At 43.4% G+C, this 16,292-nt stretch overlaps 1 protein-coding gene across 1 annotated transcript in view; it reads left to right on the forward strand.

Moving 5' to 3' along the window:
* Window positions 1-16,292, forward strand: part of CAT (catalase) — a 38,463-nt gene that overhangs the window by 5,329 nt on the left and 16,842 nt on the right. Inside the window, exons 2-6 of the mRNA XM_082845757.1 lie at window positions 8,006-8,177; window positions 9,223-9,333; window positions 10,306-10,436; window positions 10,899-11,003; window positions 11,603-11,728. Coding sequence (XP_082701883.1) covers window positions 8,006-8,177; window positions 9,223-9,333; window positions 10,306-10,436; window positions 10,899-11,003; window positions 11,603-11,728 — 645 coding nt within the window. The remainder of the gene's footprint in view (window positions 1-8,005; window positions 8,178-9,222; window positions 9,334-10,305; window positions 10,437-10,898; window positions 11,004-11,602; window positions 11,729-16,292) is intronic.

Genomic DNA, 16,292 nt, shown 5'->3' on the forward strand with positions numbered 1-16,292 from the left:
AGATGGTATAGAATAACTTAGGCAATTAGTAAAGTAGAATGAAAACTCCTTCTCGCCTCTTGAGCTTAGAATGACCAACTGTTCTTGACTTATACTGAGACCCTTAGTGGCTTAACGATGATGAAGTCAACTTACAAAATGAAGTATATCCCAGTGATGAAGTGTCCACTTAGAGCTCAGAAAGCGTAGTTTTCAGCCTTTCAGGCAGTCAGAAAAATTTCCTAGTGTTGTCAGTTCACTGATTGTGTGCTAGAAAACCCCCTCAGTGTGATGTGGTATTGAGGTGAGTCACTCTCTGATGCTGAAAATGAAAAGCACATCAGACTTAATTCAGAGTTGAGGAGTAAGTGGCCGACATGGAAGTTAGGGTTTTCCACTTTTTCTAGTGACAGTAAGCCCTGTCTGGGCAGGAGCCAGCGTTCATCACCTGGTCTGTTGTATATTTTGAGTGCAGTGCTGAGTCTGCCTGCTCAGAGCTACCACTCATATATGATGTGGTCCCCTATTCCTCTCCCTTGCTTCAACTTCTCCCTCATTTCTCTTCTTAGACATTTCTCTTTGATTCTTCATGGAAAAACAAACAAACAAACCCAAAACTTTATATTGTGGAAAATTTCAAACCAGAACTGAATAGGGAGGGTAGTTTAGCGAACCTCCAAGTACCTTGTCTCTCAGCTTCAATAATGAATTTCTATCCCACCAACTCCCCCCCCACCCCATTTTTGAAGCAAATAGCAGGCACTGTATCATTTTATCTGTGAATATTTTAGGATATAGCTCCAAAAGATAAGACTTTTTTTTAATAATAACTGTGGTCACATCTACAAAATGAACAGTAGTACCTCACATCCTCACATTTCCAAGTAGCATGATCAGTTTCCCAGATTGTCTCTGTGCAGAAAAGAGTTTCCATGCAGGCCTGAGACTGCTGCCCTCAGAAAGGCCTCTTGGCAAGGTTGGCTGGCATCTGGACCTTGGCTTTCTGGAGGGTTCCCACCACCCTAACTGGTAAGAGTGGCTCACAGTGCCTAAGCCATTTGTGCAAACAGTGTGGTTTATGCTGAACACCTGCTCTCCTTCCGGGAGTCAGAGGGTGTCTCTATGATCAGCCCCCAGTACAAACCCTGGTGCCGAGTCTCTAACAAGCTTCCCTGTGAGACAGCGTTTCACGGGAGTTGCCACAGCTTGCTGGGGAAATTAGGCATGTCGTGCATGACTCTGGGAGAGGATTCTTGGAAGCTTATGCTGGTTTCCTCTGGACTTCATTGTGCCTTTTCTCCTTGCTTATTTTGCTTTGTACTTAAATGCTGTAATAAGTAACGGCCTGAGTATGCCTAGATGCTAAGTTCTGTGAGTCCTAGGGAATCACTGAACCCGGGGTGGTCTTGGGGACCCCTGACACTGTCCGTCTCTCTTTTTTTAACACTTTGTTCACAGTCAGATGCAAATAACATTCACACACTACATTGGTTGATATGTCTCTTAAGTCCGTCTTTCTCCTCCCTAGGGTGGTTGTAAACGAAGTTTATGTGGCTTAAACTTTTCGGGGGTCAGGTGAGGGGTCAGGCTTTATAGTCAGACAGGGTTCAGATTGAGGCTTGACCACCGACCAGGTTACTTCACCTCCCTCCTCTTTGGTTTCCCATATTGAAAATGGAATAATAATTCTCCTTACTTTGCAGTATTGCTGTGAGAATTCATTTATCTAAAACGTGTGTGTAGATGAATACATGTCAATTACCCAGCCTGAAGAGTACGTGCAGGAGACGTTAGCTATGTTGTTTTGAGAGGTGCTATAGCGTGTGGGTAAGATTTGGGTCCTCGAGCCAGTCTGCTTGGGTTCAGATTCTGCTTCTGTCCCATTCTAGGTGGGTGGCCTTGAGCAAGTTGTATGACTTCGTGGTGCCTCAGTTTCCTCTTCTGTGTAATGGAGATTATTATAGTCCTTACCTCGGAGAGATGGATTAAATGTGATCACCGAGTAAAGAGTTTAGAACAACGCCCGCAGAGCAAGCTGCTGTTTGTTGTTTTGAGGCTTGAGCGCGTCTAGTAGGTTAGGCCTCTCACGTACACGTTGCACACCTAAGCTGACAGAGAAGCAGGGAGTCGGTGGCATGAGAGGAATCCAGAATCACCTTTATTATCGGTAGAGGCTTGCCTGGAGAACGTGGCTTAGGAGTTTTGGCCAAGAGGGCCTGCTGAGATGGCTCTCCTGAGCTGAATTTATTTACCCCTTGTGTTTAGGCAGCTCTGAAGATGACCAGAGGAGTGGCTGCTGCCTGCAGCCATTGGTTTCCAAAGGGGAGAGAGTGGAGCCCTGTGTAGGCCTGGGTCCCTTTCCCAAACTGCCCCATCAGGGGAAGTCTCCCCTCTTCTTTGAATCAGGACAGAGGCCTGGAGCACCAAGAAATCTGAGGACCAGGACTGCCTTTGGTTTTCTGTACACGGGTGTGTCATAGACAGTGATTTGCTCGAAATACTAGGTATATTCTGTATTGATCTCTGGGAAAATGAAGCTGTCGTTATGACTCTGTTGGGATTGAAAGTTGGGGATGGTTTGCATGACCACTGTTTTTCAATTTAAAAAAGGAAAACTAAGATGGGTAGCAAGTTCTTGGAAATTGTGTCAGCAGTGGGCACTAATCAATGGAAGCTAGGTTGATAAAATATTTCATCAGAGAAAGCCAACCTGACTCCTCCCAGGAAAATTTCTTCATCCGTGTCTTAGTTTGAGCCAAAAAATACAAACAACAAAGCCAAAGTGGAATTTTACTTTAACTTTGCGCAGGCTCAGCGGCCATGGCGCACGGGCCTAGCCACACGGCGGCATGTAGGATCTTCCTGGACCAGGGCACGAACCCGTGTGCCCTAAATCGGCAGGCGGACTCTCAACCACTGCGCCACCAGGGAAGCCCTTACTTTAACTTTGAGTCCTTCTTTCTAATCGTGGTGCCAGTTTTTAGCCAGGCCAAAGTACTTCTTTGCCAATTTCTGCAGCAGTTTTTATAAGAAGTTTGTCTGAAGGTGATTGATCAGAATATGAAGTTATAAGTTCAAATATTTCTCTCTTATTTTTTGGAGGGGAGGTGCAGGGAGAGGCATAGACTATTGTTGTATCCTCCTCCTTTTTAGAAATAATCCTTCTTGGCCATTTCATATTGGTCCATAGTTTAATTCATTCCCATGTTGGATCCACAGCATTGGTTGTGCACTTGTTGGTAACCGAGCACTGTGGCAGGTGTCAGGGCTATAGATGCAAAAGGAGTGTGCTGTCTAGAGAGGAAAAACTGTGAAGTACACAGACAATTATAATATTTATTCTGTGGGGCACAAGAAGTTGCCCTTGGCCCAGCTCATGGGGTGGCATGGGCGGGGCAGGAAGAGCGGTCCAGGAGAAGCATGTATGAATGTCATGAGGAATTGGCAGCCAGAAAGATGTAAACACATTAACAGGTACTGATGCTGCTTTTCTAGAGAGGGAGCTCTTAGAATTGTCCAGCAACAGAAAAGCTCTTCTGTCTTAAAAAAATTCTAGTTGTAAAGTGACCTTGCACTGAGTTAAAAAAGAAACAAACAAAAAGCCCCCAATAATCAGCAAGTAGGCAGGTACATCTTTGCCCTTCCATACTTGTTATATGTTGCAGGTAAACGTGTGCTGCCACGTTGAAATCTGTGTAAAGTTACTTAAATTCTCTGAGCATGTGGCATCACCCATTAAATGGGAGTAATGACATTTATCTCACTGGGTTCTTGGGAGGCTTGAATGAAGGTAGCTAGGATAAGGCCTTGTGTATGGCAGGTGCTTGAGAAATGGTAGTTACAGAGGGAAATGAGGAATATATACAGAACATATGCAGTTCTGTCAACTGCATTGATTCTGTGTTTGTCCTTTCTAATTAGCTTTGGACCAGCAGTAACCACACTCCATCATATTCCTAGAGAAAGCCCAGAGCTTGCGTCATGGGATATTGTTTCTTTTGTTTGATGCTTGTGAAAAACAGGGGCGCAGGCTACAGGACATGGTTGTGTTATGGTTTTCCTGGCACTCACTGCCCTCAGGAGCCCTCTGTCCACCCTCCTCCAAGACTGCAGACCCATAGCATTGTGTGTGCAGGACACAGGGATGCTTCTTGCCAGCCTCTGTGGTCTGTGGCGACGGGGAGGACAGGGACCCTGGCTGGTGAATGAGTAAGATGAGTCGCCTGAGGGGCCCTTGTTCTAAATCCACATGCCCCGCTCCCCTGCCGCCGCCCCCCTCACCATCCAGCCTGCAGAGGGGTCCACCTTGGGACTGTTGAACTTCTAATGTGACCCAGGTATGCTGTGGCTGCTTTTTGTGTCCTTGACCTGCAGACAAGCTCTGAGTTATTTTTCCCTCCAGCCCTTTCTCTCCCAGCCTCTGGCTGAAATCTGCCTCGCTGTTGCTCTTATCGTCGCTGCCAGATGGTTGCTCCCTTTGCTGTTTGTAGACTTTTCATTTTTTTCTCTTCTTCCCTCCCTTATCCACCCCCCCCCCGCCCCGCCCCGTCACCTCTGCCCTTCTCAGCTTGTGCAGGGAGTGGCTTCATCGGACTGTACTCGTATAAGCAGGTATCATCTTCCAAGTTTTGCCATTCCAGGACATTTTTGTCATTGCTTGCAGCCCTGGAGGGCTGATTTTCACTGCTTTCTGCTTCAAGTTCAGAATTATTCTAAATGCTTGAGACTCCTGGAAGTTTGGCTCAAACGAAAATAAAAACAAATTGTGTCTACACTGGGGCTGATCACAATGCTCGCTGCATGGAGCTAGCTTTTTTTCAGAAATGAGTTTTAAAACTTTGCTTTCGAGGTCCGTTTCCCAGCTCCACCCTCGCTTTCAGTAAAGCGTCATTGCGTTAACTCTCCATCTCAGCGAACATACTGAGTCCTTCTTCTCATCTAGTAAATACTCTTATCTGTGCTTGAAGTCAGTTTTTCTTATCTGATGTTGCCCTAAACACCCCCTGAAGTCGGGGATCTTTTCCTCCCTAGTCTTTGCCCACTGGCCTCCCTTCTGTCTTGCTGACCATGTTGAAGCTTTCCCTGCCACACTTGTTTTAAAAGCGAATTACATATTCATTAGCATGTGTGAGGAAAGGTGTTAAAAGTGAGAACAATTGATCCATTAGACCAGGGAATAAGAAGAGATGACAGATGCTGCATTTGTAACTTACAAACCCAGGTTTCATTTCTCCAGGGGGTGGGTGTTGTGGAGGAGATTCCTGCGTTGGGGGGAGGGAGGCCCAGTGGTGGCAACGTTCCAGCATTGCCAAGCGAAGATTCATGATTCAGTGTCACCAGGCGAAACCATCTCATTCTTTAGTTCTTCACTCGTTCATTCGCTCATCCGACTTACTCTGCATCTGCCTCCTTTGGGCATGGTTTTTATTCTTGACTTTATCACACTGACCTGGTCATGAGGAGGGGTCTTGTGGTGTGGTCTCATTTGTTTCTCAGCAGCAACTCCTTCCTGTATTAGGGATGCAGAAAAGTAAATGACAGTCTGACCTGTTTACATTTCCTTTTACTAAGCTTGGTATTCTCCCTCATACTCTTCTCCTTTATGGGACGTTCCTCCCCTCCACCCCCCTCTGCCATTTTTAGGTTTCCTTTAGTGCCTTGATTATATGATGAAAAGAGCATGTAAAGGGTGGACAGACTTAGTTTACTCAGACTTTTTACAATTTTAATTGTAGACCATCCAAAAGCTTTAGGTTAGTGGTGGTTAATCCTGGCCTCACTTAGGAATCACCTGGAGAGCTCGAAAAAATATCAGTGATGCCCGGGCCTCACCTAGACTAATTATATCAGTAATTTCTAGGGGGATGGCCAGGCATCCGAGTGCTTTAAAAAGTTCCAGGTGGGCTTCCCTGGTGGCACAGTGGTTAAGAATCTGCCTGCCAATGCAGAGGACACGGGTTCGAGCCCTTGTCTGGGAAGATCCCACATGCCGCGGAGCAACTAAGACTGTGTGCCACAACTACTGAGCCCATGTGCCACAACTACTGAAGCCTGTGTGCCTAGAGCCCATGCTCCGCAGCAAGAGAAGCCACTGCAGTGAGAAGCCCGCACACCACAACGAAGAGTAGCCCCCGCTCGCCCCAACTAGAGAAAGCCTGCACATAGCAACGAAGACCCAACACAGCCAAAAATAAATAAAATAAAATAAATTAAAAAAAAAAAACCTTAAAGTTCCCAGGTGATTCTAGTGACAGTCAAGGTTGAAAAATCAAGATTTTAGGTTTAAACTAAAGGTGAAGTTGTGCAATTTCACTCTTTCTTTTTCTGATTCATTTTCTAGTTTATATTTTAAACAAGTATACAGTGTCACACTTATTAGCACATGTGTGTCTTCAAAAGAGGGTGGTGTGATTGGGTGGTAACCGCAGACTGGACACGTAAACTTTCATATAGTTTGGAAGGGTTTGTTGCCGGATGGGTAGGGGATAGGGCTAGAGAGTCTAGATGGATACCTACACATCTGTCATGGTTTCTAGAAAAATAAAGCCAGAAATGCTTTGTTTCTGGTATCAGGTCACTTTCTCATGGCCAGTACAGCAGTAACAGGTATTTGCCTGGTGTGTGGCCTTATCTTGTGTACATTCAGTTCTCTTAATCCATGTGTTAACCCTGGGAAGTAGTTATTTTTTGTCCATTTTTCAGATGAAAAGTAACCTCAGAAATACTAAGTAACTTGCTAGTAGCCACACATCTGGTAATTGGCAGGGCTGGGAGTTGGACCCACCCAGTTGGAGGTGGCTTAGCTCTGCATCTCCCCTGATTTCCTAGTGACCAGGGGAGGTCATGGGAGAGGCAGTTGGCTGTAGTCAAAAGCAGAGTGTGACCACAGCTGGGAGCTGCCCAGGATCATGTGAGGTTTAAAAGTGCTGTCCTCACTCTAGAGAAGGGACAGCTGGGAGGCTTCTGATGTAACGGAAATGGGAGAATTGGGTGGATGAAAACTAATTCTTTATTACCGTAAAACAGCCTATCTCATCTCAGAGACATTTGGCATCTTTAGAAAATTAATACTATAGAGACTTCCCTGGTGGTGCAGTGGTTAAGGATCCGCCTGCCAGTGCAGGGGACACGGGTTCGAGCCCTGGTCCGGGAAGATCCCACTTGCTGCGGAGCAACTAAGCCCGTGCACCACAACTACTGAGCCTGTGCTCTAGAGCCCGTGAGCCACAACTACTGAGCCCATGCGCCACAACTAGTGAAGCCTGTGCGCCTAGAGCCCGTGCTCCGCAGCAAGAGACGCCACTGCAATGAGAGGTCTGCACACCACAAGGAAGAGTAGCCCCTGCTCGCCGCAACTAGAGAAAGCCTGCGCACAGCAACGAAGACCCAATGCAGCCAAAAAGAAATAAAATAAATTAATAAAAGAAGTTTAAAAGAAAATGAGTACTATAATCCATCTTACCAATAATTGTTTATTATCAGTGACAACAAAAGCCACTGACTTTTTTTTTTTGGAATTGAAAAGAGATGTTGCAAATAGCTGGTACACACTGCTTGAGAGAAATGAATGCATTGTACAGGCTGACCCGCCTTGACCTCTGCAGCAGTCAGGAAGAGTTTATAAGATTGAGGAAAGCATTTACAGGCATAGCTTCTGTGGGGACCATCATCTCACTATTAGTTTGGACGTTCCACGTTCAGCACGTATGATCTGTTTGGGAGGATCCGTATCTGGGGTTTCCTGTGTGGAGCCCGGCGGCTATGGCTGGAGCAGGGCTGGAGCAAGCTGGCGAGTTATTTAGCCATCTTCCTGCTGCTCAGAGCAGATTTCGTAGGATTTCTGTGACCTGACTATAAATTTCAGGCAATTGTATTTCAAAAGTATTTCAGTACTTTTGACACAGGAAATTTAAAGAGTTTGGGTAGAAGGTATAAAAAATGCAAAACGATGTGCCCTGTGATAGCAGAAATTAAGTGTGTGATTGTACTGACTCTCTTGCACTCTTCTCCTCTCATGTTCACTTAGAAACCTGATGTCTTGACCACCGGAGCGGGTAATCCGATAGGAGACAAACTCAATATTCTTACAGCAGGGCCCCGCGGGCCCCTTCTTGTTCAGGATGTGGTTTTCACTGATGAAATGGCTCACTTTGACCGGGAGAGAATTCCTGAGAGAGTCGTGCACGCCAAAGGAGCAGGTGAGAACTGTGTTCATTTGTTGTAAAAGGACTGTTTCATAACACCTGGGTTAAAAATTACTTCTCAAAGGATCAGAGCTCCTTTAACAGAAGTGCCAAATCTCCATTCCAGGGGGAAGGGAAAAAATGTCTGTCAATAGAGGAGTCAATAATTAAATGATGGTTATTTCCCTGGATTTCACATTATATATAAAATATTTTTTACTGAAAATAAAAGTAAGCTTCCTTTTAGTCCATTTTGCAGTTTAGTGAAGAAGTAAAAATGTGGAAATACCGACACAGACATACTGTAATTATAATTAGATTTAGATGGTGCACTTAACTGGATAAACACTGGAATAAACTGGGCAAAATCGATGACGGTTGTGTTAGTGTGGTGGGTTTGTGGTGATTTTTCCTTTTTGTTGAAAACTTTTGTAAAGCTTTTATCTGAGAAACAAAAGATGGGGGTGGTGTTTAAAAGAAAGCTAAAAACTCAACAGGAAAAACAAAGCTTGATAGAAAGGAAGAAGTTGTTTTGTTTTAGCTGCTTACTTGGACTCCCAGTTAGGATTTCCCAATTTCTTTATTTGCTCTTCCATCTTCTCCAGCTTTTTTTGCGTGTCTTTTCCCTCATGATTTTGATATGCTGTTCATTTTGTTGTTTGGCTCTGTGGCGACCTTTGTACGTGCTCAATCCTTCTCTCCCTGTGTTTTCTCCTCCTCTCCACCCTGTTCTTTCTCTCCTAGGTCCTGCCTCTACTTCAGGGGCCTCTCAGGCCCTGTGTCCTTGTGGCAACCTTGGCTCGTTCCTTCTGATCCCACCCATCTCCTCCTCCTCTTTGGCTCCAGCTGTGTAGCACTCAGCTTAGCACTAAGTGACCTAGGACTTTGCATTTTGCTCTCATCATTTTGTGTTTGGTTATCTCCCCTTCTCCCATCATCTTGGAAGCTCCCAGAAGGCCAGTGCTAAGCCACCAGTTTCTCTCTCATGCAGATGCCTATTGAGGGCCTGATGGCCTGAGTGACGGTCTTGTGATGAGGATTTCTGTGTCTTTTTCCTTAGGGGCTTTTGGCTACTTTGAGGTCACGCATGACATTACCAGATACTCCAAGGCGAAGGTGTTTGAGCACATTGGAAAGAGGACGCCCATTGCAGTTCGCTTCTCCACTGTTGGTAAGTTGGTCTGTTTGCATTGCTGGTGTTGCTTAACTCAAACGTGTATCTTATGTGGGGCATTTATAACTTAATTTCAAGAAAAAACTTACCAGACAATAGAAAACAAGCACTTCTTCAAATGATAGCAAGGTTTTACAGTAGAAAAAATATTTTAAGACATGTAGAAAGTTACTCATAATTCTGTTTGTTGAGGTCTTAGGAAATCATACTTATGCAGAGGCTGCCTCTGCAATTCTGTGACATTTGGAAAGAATTTTTCCTACAAGTGGTTGCATGAAGTGGGAATCTTACTCAGTAGCCATGATAACAGTTGCCCTTTATTGAGAATTAACTCTATGCCATCCATGGTTGGTGCTTTACTGACATTGTTTATAGTCTGTAGATGTCCTTTGCAAGGTGGGGTTCTTTCTATTTCAGAGAGAGTAAGTGATTTTCCTCATGTTACAGAGCTAGTAAGAGTTAGAGCTATCAAACTGCATCTCAACACACCACAATGCCTGATTAATTCTGTTTCTGCATGAATTTGTGCATTTTTAAAATACTGTGGAATCTAAAAGTAAATGAAATTAAGAATAAGAATTTATGTTTTGACTCATTTTCTTAGTATTAACCTCATAATTTTGACACTCACTTATTCTCTTTGTTCACTACCTTAATCTTCATAATTATTCTCTTCCCTTAATTTAAATTACTTGTTTGAACAAAGCTATCTTTTTATGTTAAGTAGATAATCTTTTCAGCTGTTGTTACATACACTGTCTCATTTCTCTCAGTTAATTCTTTTGTTTACTTTTTAGTCTGAGTTAGCTGGTGGATAGTAGAAATAATAAACCCAGGCACTTAAATACCTAATTTACTTCTAGAAAATGAATTGGAAAGGATAGATCCCAGTGTTTCTTTATGACTTTAGGCTTCTTGGATGCAAAGTACTCTTGTGGAGGCTTCCTTTTTCTCGTTTGTATCTTCTAGCTGGAGAATCGGGCTCAGCTGACACAGTTCGTGACCCTCGAGGGTTTGCAGTGAAATTTTACACGGAGGATGGAAATTGGGATCTTGTTGGAAATAACACCCCCATTTTCTTCATCAGGGATGCCATATTGGTAGGTGATGAAGTATTTTGCACTCTGCAGATATTTGTTGATTTAAGTTGATTTCAAATACTCTGTATAGATTGGCATTTGAGGAAGAGCCCTGGGAAAAGCAGAAAGAAGAGCATTTGGATTGGCTAGATTGCCTTTTTAAAATTTTTTTCTGTATTTAATATCTTTTTATAAGGTCAAATAACAACAATTATCATTGGTCTTAGTTTGGCATTTCGGGATTCACTGATGTTATGGGAATAGTCCAGTTTTCCTTGCAGAGCTTGGAAGATGAATAAAAAGAGGCAATTTGCCCTAGAAACATGTAGAGGGCAAATTTCATTTTAGGGTTTTGCAGCTTAAAATTCTAGGATTACATTGTTCAAAATTATAATCTGTAAACCTAGCGTTAAGCAATGTATAAGATACCATAATTCCTGTAAACTTAATTTTTGGATTTTTTTTCTCTCTTTTTCCATTTAGTTTCCATCCTTTATCCACAGCCAAAAGAGAAACCCTCAAACGCACCTAAAGGATCCTGACATGGTCTGGGACTTTTGGAGCCTGCGTCCTGAGTCTCTGCATCAGGTGGGAACACCTCTTTTTTCACTATGTTATATCACCTGATATGGAACTCTTAATTATGCCTCAGACGTTTTTCTCCAGTTTGGGCTATTTTATCGGAATTGGTTTTTGACTTTCTTTTTGGGAGGCTTCCTCAGATTTCTTGATCCTTGAAGAGTTTTATAATGATTGATTTTCTTAATCTTTCCCCATTCCTAGACCTTACATGATTCTAGAATCATTATCAATTGATATTTAGCAATATTAAGGCTTAAAGTTTCTAGTAGGGAGTAAAGTTCTTTGTATTAGGGAAACGAGGGGAAGTAGTGCCAAACAAATTTTCTGTTAAATTAAAATTTGAATAGCAAGTTAGGCTAGTTTTCAGATTTGTTTTAATGTTTCTTTATAGAATTTTGAGCCATGAGGTTAATGATTTATATATCATTCTGCTTTAAAATTCTTCTGTTTGTCATTTTTTACAAATGGTAACCTTTCCTGTGGGCACTTGGCTAGTATGTTCCATGTCATTAGGAGATTCTTATGGAAACTTAGGAATGTCTTAAAAATATAAGATGTTTTGATTTAAACTGAAAAATTTTGCACGTTACTTTTCTGTTCCTTAGGTTTCCTTTCTGTTCAGCGACCGAGGGATCCCAGACGGACACAGGCACATGAATGGTTATGGGTCGCACACTTTCAAACTGGTTGATGCGCATGGGAAGGCTGTTTACTGCAAATTCCATTATAAGGTACATGTTGCCTTTGGGCAGGGTGGTGGAAGGCTCCCACCACCCACGTATCCTTACTTCTTCTGAGGATTGGGCAAGCATCAAGGCCTCCCCCACGTTAGCCATACCTCTACCCTCAAGGATGACAAGTATTGGTCTGGTTGAGTAGGACCATGACTGTTGTGTTGACCACAGCTTGAGTGAACAGACTCACGCTGCCCAATTAGAAGAACTGTGTGTAGTCTCTCTTTGGTCTCTTCATGTGGCTGGAGGGTAATAGCACACAGCTGCCATCAGCAGTCAAGCTTTCTTCTTCTGGACCCTGGGAGCTCTGCCGTGAATATTTGGGAAAGTGCTCATTTTGTGCTTGCTCTCTGGTTTAATATTTTTGGTGCCGGCAGGTGCACGTTAATATTATTTTCTCTCTGGAGAAGGAAGATCTAAGGTTTTAGGTCAAGGTGAAGAGATAGGGCTTCCCTGGTGGCGCAGTGGTTAAGAATCCGCCTGCCAATGCAGGGGACGCGGGTTCGAGCCCTGGCCCGGGAAGATCCTACATGCTGCGGAGCAACTAAGCCCATGCGCCACAACTACTGAGCCTACGTGCCACAACTACTGAAGCCTGCGCGCCTAGAGCCCGTGCTCCGCAACAAGAGAAGCCACGACAATGAGAAGCCCGCGCACCCCGACGAAGAGTAGCCCCCTCTCACCGCAACTAGAGAAAGCCCGCTCACAGCAATGAAGACCCAACGCAGCCAAAAATAAATAAATTTATTTAAAAAAAAAAAAGAGATAATACAGGTCTCCAAGCTAGGTAAAAGGAAATTCCTACCTGGTTTAGCCTAGAGTTCTTTGTTGGAGTTTAGAGTCAAGTGTTAGCAAACAGTAAAGTGTTATATTGCTTTGCCTTTCCTAGCCCTGAGTACGTTGTTCTGAGCATATATGGTTTTGGGGTTCAGGAGGGGATTAAGACAGAATTGGGGCATTTCTATCTGTAATACCAATCTCACTCTCCTTTTCAACATCTGATGCTATCTTTCCAAAAACATTTCTCCTAACTTTTTAATTCATCCATTTTTTTAAATAGAACTTTATTTTTTTATATGATTTTTTTTCTAATTTTTTTTTTTTTTTTCTAATTTATTTTACTTTTGGCTGTGTTGGGTCTTCATTGCTGCACATGCTTTCTCTAGTTGCGGCGAGCAGGGGCTACTCTTCCATGCGGTGCGTGGGCTTCTCATTGCGGTGGCTTCTCTTGTTGCGGAGCATGGGCTCTAGGCACACAGGCTTCAGTAGTTGTGGCTTGCAGGCTCTAGAGCGCAGGCTCAGTAGTTGTGGCACACAACTTAGTTGCTCCGTGGCACGTGGGATCTTCCCGGACCAGGGATCTAACCCATGTCCCCTGCATTGGCAGGCAGATTCTTAACCACTGCACCACCAGGGGAAGTCCCATCCATCCATTTTTAAGGATTTATTGAGGATATATCATGAACAAGGCACATAGAAAAATCAGTTACAAATGTCAGAAAACAAAAATTCTGCTTTTTTCTTTCATAATTGAGATTTTATTGGTTGTTTTGAGGATTAGAACACAGACATTTCAATTTGTACACAGTTTTTAACATATGTACAAAAAAGTCTACAAAAATCATGTAGTTGTGATTCTTTTCTAAACAAAATCACAACTACACAGAGTCACTTATTTCAGTGACTTTCCAGCTTAAAATTTGGAGGCAAATTTTCCTTAACGGAATATCAAGTACCAATATCTTCCGACGTTGATGTGCTGTTACATCATAAGTCCCACTAATTCACGATTTAATATCATATATACACTATGTACTCGAATTTTCAATTGTTTATAGCATGTTAATGAAGTTACTAGGAAAACTGGACTACCACGACCAAAGATGTAGCCGAGTGCATAAAATTCTGACCAGGAGAGCCAAGATCAAGGAGTGGTTTGCTTTAGGAAACAATTCTACCAAAAACAACATGGGAAGAGACGTAATTTAAAGTGTTCAAGATGTTTAAATGCACAACTGACTCCAAATTGCCATTTGGTATGCTTTGTATTATAGGATATAAAAGCTATCCCCATTTATGGAATGTTAAGCTGACACCTGAGACAATCAGTGCCTCCCATATTCAATATCCCACTATTTTCTGGTTGTACCAAAAAATAAACAACCAGCAAATGATTTCACCTCTTAAAAAAAGCATTTACACTTAAAAAATGGGATGAGGTGGGATTTCCTCCTTCTTAAAACTGTTTCTAAAGCTACTAAAAAACTTGGATTTACAAAATAGTTGATAAAAATATTCCTCTGGATTGTACAAGAAGGGAGACAGGGACCACTGATAGGACCGGGTGTGTGATATTAATCAGTCTTGGCTTCTTTCTCTCCTGCTTCATCAGAGGCTGGGCTCTCCTCGTTTTTAGTTTCTCCGTCTCCTGCAGGTAAATCATCTTTAGTCTCTTGGTTAGCCACTTTGGCCTGTTTTCCCTTTGCTTCCCTTTTGCCTTTTTTATTTTTTTAATTTATTTTTTATTTTTAATTTTTTTGTGGTACGCGGCCCTCTCACTGTTGTGGCCTCTCCCGTTGTGGAGCACAGGCTTCAGACGCGCAGGCTCAGCGGCCATGGCTCACGGGCCCAGCCGCTCCGCGGCATGTGGGATCTTCCCGACCAGGGCACGAACCCATGTCCCCTGCATCGGCAGGCGGACTCTCAACCACTGCGCCACCAGGGAAACCCCCCCTTTTGCCTTTTGTTTGCACTTTTTGTCTGAAGATTTATCCTTTCCTGCTGGCTTTTTGGGCTTCATATCCACTTTTGCAGGAGCGGGTTTAGCTGACAGCCTTGCAGATCTCCTCTTGGGCTCCTCATTCCCTGACCCCTCTGCAGAGCTGACCTTCCTCTTGGGCATCATGGCAGCAGTGGGGGGTTGGAGGGGTGTGCTGGCCTGCCTGGCTGCTACTTTCCTCCCGCCCCAAATTTGTTTTTTTCATGTGCTTTCATACAATCAGATCAGATCAGTTACTTTTGGGGAAGTTTTTGAGAATCTTTTAATTAACTGAGGTGTTTTAAAGGGTTCTCTTAGTATGATCTTGGCATTGGTTAGAATAAGTAATATTGCCAGAGAACTCTAGAAGGTTATTAAAAATCCTCTGGTTGCCTAAGAACTTGTTTCCAAATACTACTGCTAAAATAAGCAGAGACAGAAGTGGACGCATGACAAATATAGGCTCCCCCTTAATGATATCCCAAAGACCTATTTTCTTCTGTCCTGTTTTAATTGTTATCTGAACAACTTATGTGGGTATATCAAACAGGAAAACTGTCACCTGTCTTTATACTTATGACTCGGATCTATAATCTTTGGCAAGGAACGGTTGCAGGAAACAGTTGACCCATTGGCTTGTAATTGCCAAAAGGAGCAGCACAGTGTCACTTAGAGCAGAACTAAATGATTGTATCTCAGACAGCTAGCATGTTGTGGCTTTGTAGTTAAAACAATCTGAACTCAAATCTTCCCTCTTCTAGATAACTGTGACTTGGTATATCATTAAAAGTTCTCTGGGGGGCTTCCCTGGTGGCGCAGTGGTTGAGAGTCTGCCTGCCGATGCAGGGGACATGGGTTCGAGCCCTGGCCTGGGAGGATCTCACATGCCGCGGAGCAACTGGGCTCGTGAGCCACAACTACTGAGCCTGCGCGTCTGGCGCCTGTGCTCCGCAACAAGAGAGGCCACGATAGTGAGAGGCCCGCGCACCGCGATGAAGAGTGGCCCCTGCTTGCCGCAACTAGAGAAAGCCCTCGCACAGAAACGAAGACCCAACACAGCCAAAAATAAATAAATAAATTTATTAAAAAAAAAAAAGTTCTCTGAGCTCCAGTTCTGCCACAGTAAAGTTGGGTAATAGTCCCAGCTGTCAGTGGTCCTGGAAAGATTGGATTCCTTATGGGTCTGTTCAGCAGAGGACTCTGAGGTAGCATGAGATCTACATAGATTCATCAATCTGGATTATTCTGACCTAAGATTATTCTTTTCTAAACCCAGGGGATTCAGTTAAAATCAGAAAGGTATTGAAATATTATTGCACAGTTTACCATATTAGCTGGGTGATCTGCAGATGGTGACTTCCATTTTCTAATCCTGAAGATCTAATAGTAAGAAGAGTTTAAACCTTCCCACTGGCTAGAAAGAGTTGGGATTTCTGTGGTAGAAATAGACCAGCCTTCCAGAGTTGACTTGCCAAAGAAATATTTCCATGGTGCCTGACTTGTTGGGGATCTTTCAGAATAAGACAGCGGTGGGAACTGTTGAAGAGCAGGATGGGATGATAATAGGAGCGCTTGTGAAAGTGACTTAACTTCTTTGGATCTTAATGGCTTGTTTAGAAGGTCAGAAAACTGATTTTGGTTGCTCATACTCAGAGAACTGCTTTAGAGCGGCTGTACTGAAGTTCTTTTCAGCTCTACAAACTGTGACTCTGTGATTTCTTAGAAAAAAGGAAGACAGTTGGGGTGGAGGGATACTAGCTCAGCACAATCTCAGTAACTGACTTGAGCTATTATAAAACAGGG

The sequence above is a fragment of the Leucopleurus acutus genome (genome assembly GCF_964270905.1).
Source record: "Leucopleurus acutus genome assembly, chromosome: 8".
NCBI lineage: Eukaryota > Metazoa > Chordata > Mammalia > Artiodactyla > Delphinidae > Leucopleurus > Leucopleurus acutus.